Source organism: Bos grunniens, chromosome 8 (genome assembly GCF_055505025.1).
Source record: "Bos grunniens cultivar Pamir isolate PY7600 chromosome 8, Bosgru_T2T1.0, whole genome shotgun sequence".
NCBI classification, from domain to species: Eukaryota; Metazoa; Chordata; class Mammalia; order Artiodactyla; family Bovidae; genus Bos; species Bos grunniens.
This window is the reverse complement of record NC_141172.1, coordinates 23531536-23547414: the sequence shown is the minus strand read 5'-3', so window position 1 is coordinate 23547414 and position 15879 is coordinate 23531536. Positions and strand designations below refer to the sequence as shown.

The following is a 15879-nucleotide window of genomic DNA, read 5'->3' as shown; positions in this document are numbered from 1 at the left end:
CACCCCTTCCTTCTCCTGCCCTCAGTCTCTCCCAGCATCAGGATCTTTTCCAGTCAGTCAGCTCTTCTCATCAGGTAGCCAAAGTATTGGAGCTTCAGCTTCAGCCTCAGTCCTTCCAATGAATATTCAGGGTAGATTTCTTTGCTATCCAAGGGATTCTTGGTTTGATCTCTTTGCTATCCAAGGGATTCTCAAGAGAATTCTCCAGCACCACAATTAGAAAGCATCAATTCCTTGGCATTCAGCCTTCCTTATGGTTCATCTCTCATATCTGTACATGACTACTGGAAATAGTTTGCTTTGATTTTATGGCTTTGACTATATGGATCTTTGTTGGCAAAGTGATGTCTCTGCTTTTTAATACGCTGTCTAGGTTTGTCATAGCTTTTCTTCCAAAGAGCAGACGTTTTTTAATTTTGTGGCTGCAGTCACCATCCGCAGTGATTTTGGAGCCCAAGAAAATAAAGTCTGTCACTATTTCCATTGTTTCTCCATCTATTTGCCATGAAATGATGGGACCAGATGCCGTAATCTTTGTTTTTGAATGTTGAGTTTTAAGCCAGCTTTTTCACTCTCCTCTTTCATCCTCATTAAGAGGCGCTTTAGTTCCTCTTCACTTTCTGCCATTCAAGTGGTATCATCTGCATACCTAAAGTTGTTGGTATTTCTCCTGGCAGTCTTGATTCCAGCTTGTGATTCATCCATCCTGGCATTTCGCATGATGTACTTTGCATGTAAGTTAAATAAGCAGGGTGACAATATACAGCCTTGATGTACTCCTTTCCCAACTTTGAACCATTCCTTTGTTCCATGTCTGATTCTAACAGTTGATTCTTGACCTGCATACAGCTCTGCTGTTTCTTTTTAGGTCTGCTATTTAACACAATGTATTTCTTAAGTTGAATGTAAAACTCTTAAAATATAAAACATGTTTATAGATTATATTTATTAATAGGTATGATATCTGTCAGTGAACAATACAGGTTTATACAGTATATATTGCATGATCTTTTCTTAAAATGTGTATGTATATGCATAGAGGATACAAGACATACTAGACATTAAAATGTTCTTAAGACACAGGGTTAAGCAGTGTTTTGGGACTTTTTCTGTATACCATCTAACCCTTCTGAATCTTTTACTCTATGTCTCACTTTCAAAAATCAGAAAAAACCATTTTTTTAATAAAAGTTATATCAGAAAATAGATGTATTTTTAAAATTGTACTTTCTCTTTTTAGGTAGTACATCAAGTGTATTATTTTCTAGTCAAGATCCAGTTGAAGATGCTGTCTTTGGTGAAGTTATTAATCTCAAGAAGAATGGTGACAGAGGAGAAAAAAGACAAAAGCATTTTCCAGAGAGAAGCTGTAGTTTTAGTTCTGAAAGTCGAGCAGGAATGTTACTTAAGAAGAGCAGTTTGGATTTGAATTCAAGTGAAGTAGCTATCATGATGGGAGCAGACGCCAAGATTCTCACAGCACTGACAAGTCCTAAGGCTTCTCCACTCCATAATGCAAGAGCCCACAGCTTTGGGAGTATTAGCTGCCATCCCTCTGACACTAGGACTCGCGCATCTGAAAGCACTTGGGATTCGGAGCACCGACTGTCGGTGTTAGAGATGCTTGAGGAGAGCCAAGAGTTGATCGAGCCTGGGGTTGATGAAAATGTAGCTAAAGCTGCTATGACAAAGGACACATGTGACAGTCTACAAAATGATAGTAATCAGTCCAGAGACTCGAAAGCAGGTTCCAGAGATCTAGCAAATAAGAGAAATAGCTTGTATGGTGTTGCTAAAGCTGTTGAGAGGGAAGATGTTGAAACTGGACTAGATCCTTTGTCTCTTTTAGCCACTGAATGTATAGGAGAAAAAACTGATTCAGAAGAGAAGCTGTTTTCTCCAGTTATTGCACGTAATCTGGCTGATGAAATTGAAAGCTATATGAATCTAAAGAGTCCCTTAGGTAGCAAGTCTCCTAGTATGGAACTCCATGGAGGGGGAAGCAGAGAGTCTGGTGCTACCAGTACATTTATTCACTCTTTAGAGAGGAGATCAAGCCTACCTTTAGATCATGGTCCACCAGCACAGGAGTGTCCTGGAAGTGAAAAGGGCTCCCCTGCAGTGTCCAGGTCTAAAACTTCTACGGGGCATCTCAAGCAACAGACTCCCTCCAGAAGTCCTAAGGAACGTTCAACTTCTTTATCAGCACTGGTCCGTTCTTCACCACACGGCTCATTGGGTTCTGTGGTAAATTCTTTGTCAGGGCTAAAGCTGGACAATATCCTCTCAGGACCCAAGATGGATGTGCTAAAATCTGGTATGAAACAAGCAGCAACAGTAGCCAGTAAGATGTGGGTGGCTGTAGCGTCTGCCTACAACTACTCGGATGACGAGGTGAGAGTGTTGTATGTGTGTCATCTGCCTGATGTTGCAGTGTTTAGAGTATTTTTTTAATATATGAATTAACTATTTAGATTTTTCTGGTAATTTTGTTTTTTAATATCTTAAAACATGCATATCCCACTTCTTTCTTGAAATGACTTAAGTATACATGTAAGGAATTTAATAATGAAGAAATAGAATATCAGGACTAATTTATAATTCCACAGCTCAGTCTAAACTAACACATTGTCTATTTAGTTGAAAGAATTAATGATTAATGTTTGATCTAATAATAATGCCATGTTGTATTTGCATATCACTTCACTTTTTTCAAATGGAGGATAATTGCTTTATAATGTTGTGGTGGTCTCTTGTGTGCATCATTGTGAGTCATTGTGTTTTTTTATATATATATTTGGGCTTCCCTGATAACTCAATTGGCAAAGAATCTGCCTGCAATGCAGGAGAGCCCAGTTCGATTCCTGGGTTGGGAAGATCCACTGGAGGAGGGATAGGCTACCTACTCCAGTATTCTTGGGCTTCCTTTATGGCTCAGCTGGTAGACAACCGCCTGCAATGCAGAAGACCTGGGTTCGATCCCTGGGTTGGGAAGATCTCCTGAAGAAGGGAAAGGCTACCCACTCCAGTCTTCTGGCCTGGAGAATTCCCTGGACTACATGCAGTCCATGGGGTTGCAAAGAGTTGGACATGACTGAGTGACTTTCACTTCAAATATATATGTGTATGTATATATATAGCTAGCAAGAAGCTGCTAGATGACACAGGGATCCCAGCCTGGCAATTTAGGACAACCTAGAAGTGTGGACGGGAGTGGGGGGAGGGTCAAGATGAATGGGATATATAGTTACATATACTATATATAAGTTATATATATAATTATATAATTTATATAAAATATGTATGTTATATATTTATATATAAATTTTACATATTTATATATTATATATATATCTCCCTTCCATCTTGAGCCTCCCCCAGCTCTCCGCCACACCTCTGGGTTGTCACAGAGTTCCAGGCCAGCTCCCTATGTCATTTAGCAGCTTCCGGCTAGTTACACTTTACACGTGAGAGTGTATATATGTCAGTGCTACTTTCTCAATTTGTCCTACCCTCTCCTTCCCCCACTGTGTCCACCAGTCTGTTCTACATATGTCACTTCACTTTTTAAATAACTTTAACCTCTCTTATTTTTTAAGATACATAAGTCACTCTACAACTCAATTTATAGATTTCATACTGCATAAGTAAAGCTGCTAACTTTTTGTTGAAGTTAAGTTGATTTTACAATACTGTATTAGTTGATTTTATAATACTGTATTAGTTTTAAGTGTACAGCATAGTACACATTATATTCTGTTATAGGTTATTGCAAGATATTGGATATAATTCTGTTATAGATAGTAAATTCTTTTTGTTGTTTTTCTTTTTTTCTTTAATATCAATGTATTTATTTTAATTGGAGGCTAATTACTTTACAATATTGTATTGGTTTTGCCATACATCAACATGAATCCACATGGGTGTACATGTGTTCCCCAACCTGAACCCCCCTCCCTCCTCCCTCCCTGTACCATCCGTCTGGGTCATCCTAGTGCACCAGCCCCAAGCATCCTGTATCATGCATCAAGCCTGTACTGGCGATTCATTTCACATATGATACTATACATGTTTCAATGCCATTCTCCCAAATCATCCCACCCTCGCCCTCTCCCACAAAGTCCAAAAGACTGTTGTATACATCTGTGTCTCTTTTGCTGTCTCGCATACAGGGTTATCATTATCATCTTTCTAAATTCCATATATATGTGTTAGTATACTGTATTGGTGTTTTTCTTTCTGGCTTACTTCACTCTGTATAATAGGCTCCAGTTTCATCCCCCTCATTAGAACTGATTCCAAAGTATTCTTTTTAATGGCTGAGTAATACTCCATTGTGTATATGTACCACAGCTTTCTTACCCATTCATCTGCTAATGGACATCTAGGTCGCTTCCATGTCCTGGCTATTATAAACAGTGCTGTGATGAACATTGGGGTACACGTGTCTCTTTCAATTTTTGCATACATTGTAGACTATTACATTTTTTTATAGTGAAGGTATCATAACACATTTACAGGAGACTTGGAAAATTATAAAAGTTATATATAGTTATATATAGTTCCACTGTATAATACAATTATTTTTAGGTAGATAAATTAAGATTTTTATGTGGAGTTTCAGTATCAAACTTTCAAAAATTAATAGAATGAATAGAAAAGTAGAAGGGAAGAGTAGACCTGAAAAGCACTATGAACCAAATGAGATAATTAAGATTTCTACAGTTTTCACACAACAGGATACAAATTCTGTTCAAATTTCCATAGACTGTAAACCAGAAGACCCTGGAACATAGCTAGCAACATAAAACAAGGTGCAAACATTTCATGGTCTAATGTTATTGAAGTCATACAGAGTCTGTTCTCTTTGAGTTCAGTCGCTTAGTCGTGTCCGACTCTTTGTGACCCCATGAACCTCAGCATGCCAGGCCTCCCTGTCCATCCCCAGTTCCTGGACCGCACCCAAACCCATGTCCATTGAGTCGATGATACCATCCAGGCATCTCATACTCTGTCGTCCCCTTCTCCTCCTGCCTTCAGGTTTTCCCAGAATCAGGGTCTTTTCAAATGAGTCAGCTCTTCACATCAGGTAGCCAAAGTATTGGAGTTTCATCCTCAACATCAGTCCTTCCAGTGAACACCCAGGACTGATCTCCTTTAGGATGGACTGGTTGGATCTCCTTTCAGGGACTCTCAAGAGTCTTCTCCAACACCACAGTTCAAAAGCATCACTTCTTCGGCGCTCAGCCTTCTTTATAGTCCAACTCTCACATCCATACATGACCACTGGAAAAACCATAGCCTTGGCTAGATGGACCTTTGTTGACAAAGTAATCTCTGCTTTTTAATATGCTGTCTAGGTTGGTCATAACTTTCCTTCGAAGGAGTTCAGTTCAGTTGCGCAGTCGTGTCCGACTCTTTGCAACCCCATGAACTGCAGCACGCCAGGCCTCCCTGTCCATCACCAACTCCCAGAGTTCACCCAAACCCATGTCCGTTGAGTTGGTGATGCCATCCAACCATCTCATCCTCTGTTGCCCCTTCTCCCCTGGCCCTCAGTCATTCCCAGCATCAGGGTCTTTTCAAATGAGTCAGCTTTTCACATCAAGTGGCCAAAGTATTGGAGTTTCAGCTTCAACATCAGTCCTTCCAATGAACACCCAGGACTGATCTCCTTTAGGATGGACTGGTTGGATCTCCTTGCAGTCCAAGGGACTCTCAAGAGTCTTCTCCAACACCACAGTTCAAAAGCATCAATTCTTTGGCGCTCAGCTTTCTTCACAGTCCAACTCACATCCATACATGACCACTGGAAAAACCATAGCCTTGACTAGATGGACCTTTATTGGCAAAGTAATGTCTCTGCTTTTGAATATGCTGTCTAGGTTGGTCATAACTTTCCTTCCAAGGAGTAAGCATCTTTTAATTTCATGGCTGCAATCACCATCTGCAGTGATTTTGGGGCCCAGAAAAGTAACGTCAGCCACTGTTTCCATTGTTTCCATTGTTGCCATGAAGTGATGGGACTGGATGCCATGATCTTCATTTTCTGAATGTTGAGCTTTAAGCCAACTTTTCCACTCTCCACTTTCACTTTCATCAAGAGGATTTTAGTTCTTCTTCACTTTCTGCCATAAGGGTGGTATCATCTGCATATCTGAGGTTATTGATATTTCTCCCAGCAATCTTGATTCCAGCTTGTGCTTCCTCCAGCCCAGCATTTCTCATGATGTACTCTGCATATAAGTTAAATAAGCAGGGTGACAATATACAGCCTTGACATACTCCTTTTCCTATTTGAAACCAGTCTGTTGTTCCATGTCCAGCTCTAACTGTTGCTTCCTGACGTGCATACAGGTTTCTCAAGAGGCAGGTCAGGTGGTCTATTATGCCCAATCTCTTTGAGAATTTTCCACAGTTTATTGTGATCCACACAGTCAAAGGCTTTGGCATAGTCAATAAGGCAGAAATAGATGCTTTTCTGGAACTCTCTTGTTTTTTCCATGATCCAGCGGATGTTGGCAATTTGGTCTCTGGTTCTTCTGCCTTTTATAAAACCAACTTTAACATCTGGAAGTTCATGGTTCACGTATTTCTGAAGTTTGGCTTGGAGAGTTTTGAGCATTACTTTACTAGCGTGTGAGACGAGTACAATTGTGTGGTAGTTTGAGCATTCTTTGGCATTGCCTTTCTTTGGGATTGGAATGAAAACTGACCTTTTCCAGTCCTGTGGCCACTGCTGAGTTTTCCAAATTTGCTGACATATTGAGGTCAGCACTTTCACAGCATCATCTTTCAGAATTTGGAATAGGTCAACTGGAATTCCATCACCTCCACTAGCTTTGTTTGTAGTGATGCTTCCTAAGGCCCACTTGACTTCACATTCCAGGATGTCTGGCTCTAGGTCAGTGATCACACCATCGTGATTATCTGGGTCATGAAGATCTTTTTTGTACAGTTTTTCTGTGTATTCTTGCCACCTCTTTGTAATATCTTCTGCTTCTGTTAGGCCCATACCATTTCTGTCCTTTATTGAGCCTATCTTTGTATGAAATGTTCCCTTGGTATCTCTACTTTTCTTGAAGAGATCTCTAGTCTTTCCTATTCTGTTGTTTTCCTCTATTTCTTTGCATTGATCACGGAGGAAGGCTTTCTTATCTCTCCTTGCTATTCTCTTACCATTTGTTCTCTTACCATTATGGAATTATGTTAGAAATCAATATCAAAAGGTATTTGAAAATACCTTACATATTTTCAAGTGCAGTGTGACATTTACACAGAGAGATCTTTGACTTGGCCGTTGAAATCCTCATTAAAGTTAAAAGACTGAAAAAATACAGAGTGATTGCAGAGAAAAAAGCATTTAAATGAGAATATTAGTATCAAAATGAGAAATCTCAAAGATACTTTAAAAACCTATGTAATTGGAAATTAAATGTCCACTTTTAAATGATGGGTGTATCAAAGAAGCTATAACAAGGAAAATTAGAAAATATTTGTAACATAATAAAAAATAAAAGAGAGTTTACCAGAATTTGTTGCATGTAGCTGAAGCTGTCAGTGCAACTAAGTACAATGTGGAATTTTGACTAAGGTGTGAAAACAATAGACACTAGCATAACATTTTGTGAAATTTGAACAACATCTGTACTTTAGTTAATACTGTGTCACATGTTAATTTCCTTAGTTTTTTTAAACCACATACTGTCTCTTAGACAGTAAATTCTTGTTGCTTATCTGTTTTACGAAAAGTAGCTTGTATCTGTTAAATCCATCACCCTGATTTGCCCCTCTCCCCTTACTCCTTGGTAACCGCAAGTCTGTTTTCTATCTCTGTGAGTCTGTTTCTGGTTTCATACACATTCATTAGTGTTACTTTATAGATGCCACATATGAATGACATCATACAGTGTTGCTCTTTCTCTTACTTATCTCACTAGCCGTAATACTAAGTCCTTCCATGTTGCTGCAGATGGCAATTTTTCATTTATTTTTTTTAAATGGCTAAGTAACATTCCATTGTGTGTGTGTGTGTGTGTGTTTATCACATCTGCGTGATCCTGTCATCTGTTGATAAGCACTTGGGTTGCTTCCATGTCTTGGCTATTTTATATAGTGCTGCTCTGAGCATTGTGGTGCCTGTCTCTTTTTGAATTAGTGTTTCTGTTTTTTCTGGATGTATACCCAGAAATAGTTTTATAATAAGGAAGGCATATAAGTCTTCTTTAAAGCATAAATTAAAAAGGAAACTGCTTAGTGAAATGTTTACTATCTTAAAGCATCAGCAATCACTTAAAGCATTACAGTCGCTGTAATCAACAATTACAGTGTTCAGAACTTTGTTCATGTTTTACTCCTCTAATAATGATGGTTGTTTTCAGAATAATCATATTGCTAGCAAAAATTCTCACAATTATCTGATCTTAATGTACTCATATTATCCACATTTTTCAGATAACATAATTAAAAAGGAAGTTAAGTCATTTCTGTAGGATCATTTCTGTAGGATCACAGTATGTAATGGGGAACCAAGATCACAGTCTGGCTCTCTTGACTCTTAAGCCCCTACTCTGTTTGTACTGGGGTCTCTGATTACATTGGACGCAGTGAGCTCCTAGAGTTCTTTCATTTTATAGTTTGAATATTGGGATAAACCCCACAGTCCTGATTATACTAGGGTCACAGCATGATCTTAAAGCATAGGTCATTGCTTGAATGTCTTAAGAGTATGGAAGAGAAATTCCAAATAATAGAAAGAGGTCAAGGTTTCAGAACATATGGTGATGATGTTTTAGTATTATAGATGAATTTAATTCTGAAAAGGATAGAGTGAATATATTCTCATTGGAGAAGATCTTATGTATATATGTGGGATTTTATTTTTTCCAATTAAAGGAGGAAACAAATAGAGATTACAGTTTCCCAGCTGGCCTTGAAGACCATATTTTGGGAGAGAATATATCACCTAATACGAGTATCTCAGGGTTGGTCCCCAGTGAACTTACCCAGAGCAACACAAGCCTCGGCAGTAGTAGCAGCAGTGGAGATATAGGAAAACTGCATTACTCACCAGGTAATGGGGAGGATTGTCCTCTCTCCTGATTTATATGCCCATAATTCTTATCCCTGTACCACACACACACAGTAAGCCCCATTTGTCGAGATGATCGGGTAGATTTGTGTATAGCCACACCATATTAACCACTGTTATTTTATAAGGTCTTAAAGTACTGTGTGGAATCAGACTGTGGCTTCCCTGGTGGCTGAGTGGTAAAGAATCTGCCTGCAGTGCTGGAGATGTGGGTTCAATTCCTGGGTTGGGAAGATCCCTTGGAAAAGGAAATGGCAACCCACCCCAGCATTCTTGCCTGGGAAATCCACTGAGTTTTTTATTTATGTATATTTGTGGATTGTATCATTAGTTCTCATACTTTAGTGTATCTCAAAATCACCTGGGGTATTTGTTTATAAGTATATACAAATATCCAAGCCCTAGGCTAAAACTTTTGAGACTTAATCTGTGGAATGGGACTTTAAGAATATATATTTTTGACCAGCTTTCCAGGCGAATCAGTTATTTACTAGAATTTAGAATTTCTTTGCTATATTACTGAAATCTCCTAGTTCTGTGTTATTTTTTAAATTGTAATTTTATTCATTTTCTCCAACTTTTTTATTATGAAAAATTTCCAATACTTTAAAAAGTTCAAAGAATCATATAGTGAACAATCATATATTCTCCACCTAGATTTAATTAACTATTGTTAAATGTACATAAGTACATTTTGATACTAAACCTTTTGAAAATAAATTGTAGACTTCATGGTATTTCCCCCTAAATATGCATTTCCAAAGAATAAGGACATTTTCATACATAATGTATTATGATGTTTACTTCTCTCTAGGTGAACTTCCATTTCTAAGAGGCATGAAAGGGCAGGAATTTGAAAAGTCAGATCATGGTTCTTCTCCAAACACCAGCATGTCCAGCATCTATCAGAATTGTGCAATGGAGGTAAAAGTTCTATATTCAGCCCATAATAATAAAGTGGCAGTAAACATATTTTTATTTCAGAGTGGCATTTTAACAGAATTCTATGATACCTTTCTGGACAGAATAATAAAATAAGTCATTTTGTTAAATTTTCTGGTGTCTTATGTAAACAAGGCAAGAAGCTAGTAGTTTTACCTATAAAGTAATTGTTCTGTTATTAATTTCAAATGTGATCCACAGAATAAATACAATTCTATGTTTGTCTCGAGAGGATGGACTATTAAGAGTACCAAGACTATTAAGACCACTATTCACTGCAGTGGTTTTCAGTATGTGTGTTTTTCTGCTCTTAGGTTTTGATGTCAAGTTGTTCACAGTGCAGAGTTTGTGCAGCTTTAGTTTATGATGAAGAAATTATGGCTGGATGGACGGCAGATGATTCAAATTTGAATACAGCCTGTCCCTTCTGTAAAAGCAACTTCTTGCCTCTTCTCAATATAGAATTTAAAGACTTGAGAGGCTCTGCAAGGTTAGTATTGTAAAAGCTCCCTTAGAGAGGTAAGTACCCTCTAAAAGGCAGAAGAATGAAGTAGTCATGGTGTGCTCCAGGTGTTCCTTTCCTTGCCCTCCTTCATTTTCAGTATTTGAGAGAAAATACTAATATTGTAGGAGGCTGTTTTTCCATGTTATTTAACAAATGATTATTATTAATAGTTAATTTTTGGAGCTAAACTTTATAGGTTATATAAGTATATCAGTTATTATAAATTAAAAATTCTAACATTAGTTATTAATTTAATATTTCTGCCTTAATGACCTTGATTATGTGCTCTGGAGCCTCCCCACCACCACCACCAAAAAAAAAAAGATGAAAGGGACTTTAACTCTTCTCTTAACTTGTTGCCCTTTTATGGTGGTGCTCTGTAATGTGAAATGACTAAATTCTAGGCATTAGAAAAGAGATTAACTGATCTATAATCAGTCATTAAGTAATTGAGAGTTTGGTAACTGTTTGCTGACCTAAGTAGTTATAATTTTTTTTTCTTCTTAAGGTGATTGTAAATGGGATTGTTTTCTCAATTCCCCTGTCTGCTAGCTCATTAGTATATAGAATGCAACAGGTTTTTATTGGTTTTGTACCCTGCAACTTCACTAAATTCATTTATTACTACTAATAGTTTTTTGGTGGATTCTTTAGGGTTTTCTAGATATAAAATCATGTCACCTGCAAACTTACTCCTTTCTAAATTGGATGGCTTTTTTCCCTCTTTTTTGCCTAATTTCTGTGGCTAGGAGTTCTATGTTATGTTTCAGCTTTTCACCTTTGATAATGATGTTAGCTAGGGACTTGTCATATATAACCTTTATTATGTTGAGGTATATTCCTTCTATATCCACTTTGTGGAGAGTTTTTATTATAAATGGATGATTGATCTTGTCAGCTGCTTTTTCTGCACCTGTTGAGATGATCATATTTTTATCCTTCATTTTGTTAATGTATGTATCACATTGATTGATTTGCAGATGTTGAACCATCCTTGCATCCCATGGACAAATCCCACTTGATCACGGTATATGATCCTTTTAATGTATTGTTGCATTTGGTTTGCTGGTATTTGGTTGAGGATTTTTGCATCTTTGTACATCAGAGATACCAACCTATTTCTTACTTTGTGTGGTCTGACCTTATCTGATTTTGGCATCTGGGTGATGTTGGTCTTGTAAAATGAGTTAGAAAGTATTCCCTCCTCTTGAATTGTTCAGTATAGTTTGAAAACGATAGGTATTAAATCTATAGATGTTTGGTAGAATTTATTTGTGACACTGCCTGGTCCTGGCCATTTGTTTTTTAGAGGCTTTTTGATTACTGCTTCAGACTGTACTAACAATCAATTCAAATCTCTTCATGATTCAGTCTTGGAAGGTTGTACTAGTCCAAGAATTTGTACATTTCTTCTAGGTTGTCCTGTTTGTTGGTATATAGCTGGTTTTTAAAATATTCTTATAATCCTTTGTATTCCTCTGGTGCCCTTTGTTATTTTCTTTTTGTTTCTGATTGTATTTATCAGAGCCTTCTCTCTCAGTCTAGCTAAAGATTTGTCTGTTGTGTTTATCTTTTTAAGAACCAGCTTTTAGTTCCACTGGTCTTTTCTGTTGTCATTTTAGTCTCATCCATTGGTGGCTCAGAGCTTAAAGCGTCTGCCTCCAATGTGGAAGACCTGGGTTCGCTCCCTGGGTCAGGAAGATCCCCTGGAGAAGGAAATGGTAGCCCACTCCAGTATTCTTGCTTGGAGAATCCATGGACGGAGAAGCCTGGTAGGCTATAGTCCATGGGGTCGCAAAGAGTTGGACATGACTAAGCGAATTCACTATCACTTTCATTTATTTCCACTCTGATCTTTATTATTTATTTCTTTCCTTCTACTGACTTTGGGGTTTGTTCTTCTTCTTAGATTATTTTTGGCTGTGCCCCGTGATTTGTGGGATCTTAGTTCCCTGACTAGGCATCCAACGTGGGGCCCTGGCAGTGAAAGCACGGAGTCCTGACCGTTGGACCACCAGGGAACTCCCTGTTCTTTTTCTGGTTCCTTTATGTGTAAGGTTAAGTTGTTTATTTCAGATTTTGTTTCTGGAAGTAGGCCTGTATTTCTCTAACTTCCCTCTTAGTACTGTTTTTGCAGCATCCCATAGATTTTGAAATGTCATATTTTTGTTTGTCTTCAGGTAATTTTTTGTTTCTCTTTTGATTTCTTCATTAAACCAGTGTTTCAGTAGCATATTATTCATTAGCCACATATTTGTGATTTTTTTCAGCTTTCTTATAGTTGATTTCCAGTTCCATACCACTGTGATTAGAGAAGATAACAATATGATTTCAGTCTTCTTTTATTTATTTTTATTTACTTATTGAGCATTGTTTTCTGTCTCAACATATGGTGCATCCTTAAGAAAGTTCCATGTATACTTGAGAAGAATGTGTATTCTAATGCATTTGGATGGAATGTTCTATATAAATTTATCAAATTCTGATCTTAGGTTTCATTTAAGGTTGCTTTCCTCTCTGTCTGGATGGTCTATCCATTGATGTAAATGGGGTATTAAAAAGTCTCTTACTGTGTTAGTCAGTTTCTCTCTTTAGATCTGATACTTTTTAATATATTTTGGTGTTTCTATATTAGGTGCATATAAATGTGTCTTCTTGATGAATATTATTTATCAGTAATAAATGATAAATATTTATCATTATTTGCTATCCATTTTTGTCCTTTACTGCCTTCTTGGTTTGAAGTCTGTTTTGTCTGATAAGGGTAGGGCTGTACCCGCTTTCTTTTGGCAGCAGTTTTCTTGGAGTATCATATTCTTTTCCTTCACATGTAGTCTACGTTTGTCCTTGGAACTGAGGTGAGTCTTCTGGAGACAGCAAGTCATTGGGTGTTGTTTTATGTGGGAGTTTTGCTTTTCTTTTTTATTATTATTATTTTTATACAATTTTTATTTTCCATTTAGTTACTACAGAATATTGACTGTATTCCTCATGTTGTACAATACATCCTTGAGCCTATCTTATACCTAGTCATCCCAGATACTCTTTGTTTCATAGAGTATTCTCTCTGTTTAGTAATTTCATTTCTGAGGTTGAACTGCCTGAGTTTCCTTTTAGCTTACTGAGTTTCTTTATGACAGCTATTTTGCATTATCTTAATCAGTTAGATTGCAGTATTTGTAGCTTTAAGTTTGGGTTCTGGGGGAGTGTAATTTTTGTGTGTGTGTGGGGAGGATACATGTTACTCTGGTGCTTCATGATGCTTGGTGAGTTGTTCCCCTTGCCAACATATTTGAAGTACTGAACACCTTTCTGCTTGATTCTGACAATTCAACTGGTCAAAAAATAGAGGCCTCTTGATTTCCGGTAGGTGGTGATATATTAATAGCACAAGTCTTTGGTTTCTCTTACCTGAACTGCCTCTATTACATGCGAGTTTGCACTTTCCACACTCCACTGCCTCTGTCAGAGGTGCGGCCTTGTGACCTCCTTATTGCTTTTTGGGCCTTGGGGTCATTGGTGCTTCGCTGCCGCCACTGTTGCTGGTGTCTTACGACCTGGTGCGTTGGGATGGTGGGCTCTTCCCTCTTGTCTGGAATCCCCTGGGTTGCAGGCTCTGCCACTGCTGGTAGTGGTCATTTGACTTTCTAAGGTTTGTGGGCTCCACTGGCGTGGGAAGGTGGGGCAGGGGGCCAGAGTTGTGGGTTCCTCAGTGGCCAGAGGGATGAGGTCTGAAGCCCCTTTGCCACTCAGTTACCTGTCATGACAGGCGCTGCTGCTTCTGGGAAGCTGGCGTTGTGTGCACTTGCCCCCACTGCTGCTAGGTTTTCTGAGGCTGCAGACTTAGCTTGCCAGAGCAGAATGCCAAGACTGGAGGCTGTACTTGTGCTTTTCCTTCAGTTTCGCCTCCGCTGTGTGTTCTAGTCCATCCACCTTTAGATGTACAGGTGTGTGGGAATCTCCATTGTTAGGCAGAGGTACCTTTGTTGCATTGTTGATGTTTTACTGCTTGTAAATTGAAGGGACAAGATAAAGATAGCTTTCCACTGTGCCACTTTGCAGATGTCACTCGCTTTTACCCATTTTTGTATTTAGTTTCTTTTTCTTGTTGATCTGTCTTCACTATTCTTTTTTTTTTTTCCTTGGCTGCACCATGCCACTTGTGGGATCTTAGTTCCCTGACCAGGGATGGAACCCAGGCCCTAGGCACTGAGAATACAGAGTCCCAACTACTAGGCAGGGAATTCCTGTCTTGAATATTCTTGATATTAATTCCTTGAAGAGAAATGACCAGTTTTGATGTTATCATGCGTTAGTTTTCCACCTTATGATTTGTGCATTTGAAATCTTCTTTTTAAACAAGATTCCAAAGATTCCCATCTATAGTACATGAAAATCTTTTCCTAGTGTTCTTCTGTTGCCTTTATATTTTCCCTGTGGTATTTAGGTTTTAAATACATCTGTAGTCTACCTTTGTATATGATCATAGAGATCCAGGTTTGTTTTTCTCCATATAATGAGCCAGTTTTACATCCTTCCTTCATTACTATTATATATAGTATCACCTTTAGCATATATCAAGTTCCTATATATACACCTCACTCTGGTTCTGTGTTCTGTCAATACTGTATTATTTTTATTACTATATTTATGTTATGTCTGGTTGGTAGGGTAAGTTCCCCTTTGGAAATTTCTTATAGTTTTTTGGTTATGCATATAAAACTTTAGAGTAACTTTGAGTCCTCCCCCACAGAAAAAGTCCACCTTAAGTTTTCATGGGATTCAAATAGATTTGTAGCTTAATTCTGGGGAAATGGACATCTTTAGTATTATTCTCCTATGAGCATGGTATGTATCTCCCTGTTTTAGATCTTCTTTTAATAGAGTTGTAAATTATTCTCCATAAATTTTGTACTTTTTTGTTAATTGAGTTTCTTAAGCTTTTGTGGTATCTTATTTTATATTTTCTAATTGAATATAAACCAGCATTATTAATCTTCCTCCCCAGTATGTCATTATGGAAAATTTCCTACTTAGGGCCAAGTTTAATTCAAGATTTTTTTTTTTACAGTACACCCAAATATCTGCCCCTATATTCTTCAGTTACTTTACATTGTTGTTTTATCACCTGTCTATTCTTCCATCCATCCATCAGTCCATCTTATATTTTTATTTGTTTAAAATAAGATGTAGATGGGTGGGGGGTGGAATTCCCTGGCAGTCCAGTGGTTAGGGCTCAGTGCTTTGCAGGAGACACAGGTTCAGCCCTGGTCAGGGAACTAAAATCCTGCATGCTTCGCAGTATGGCCTATTAGTAATAATAATATGTAGTAATATTATA

At 37.9% G+C, this 15879-nt stretch overlaps 1 protein-coding gene across 5 annotated transcripts in view; it reads left to right on the top strand.

Annotated features, from left to right (window-relative positions):
• The window catches only part of DENND4C (DENN domain containing 4C), a 124702-nt gene that overhangs the window by 88133 nt on the left and 20690 nt on the right, over positions 1-15879 (top strand). For 4 of the 5 annotated variants that reach the window (XM_086414949.1, XM_086414950.1, XM_086414948.1 and 1 more), the window contains 4 exons: positions 1241-2394; positions 8896-9073; positions 9906-10015; positions 10348-10523. In XM_086414949.1, the coding sequence (XP_086271075.1) occupies positions 1241-2394; positions 8896-9073; positions 9906-10015; positions 10348-10523 (1618 nt within the window). Of the gene's footprint in view, positions 1-1240; positions 2395-8895; positions 9074-9905; positions 10016-10347; positions 10524-11518; positions 11566-15879 lie in introns of all 5 variants that reach the window. The other variant, XR_015169494.1, reaches the window with a different exon arrangement.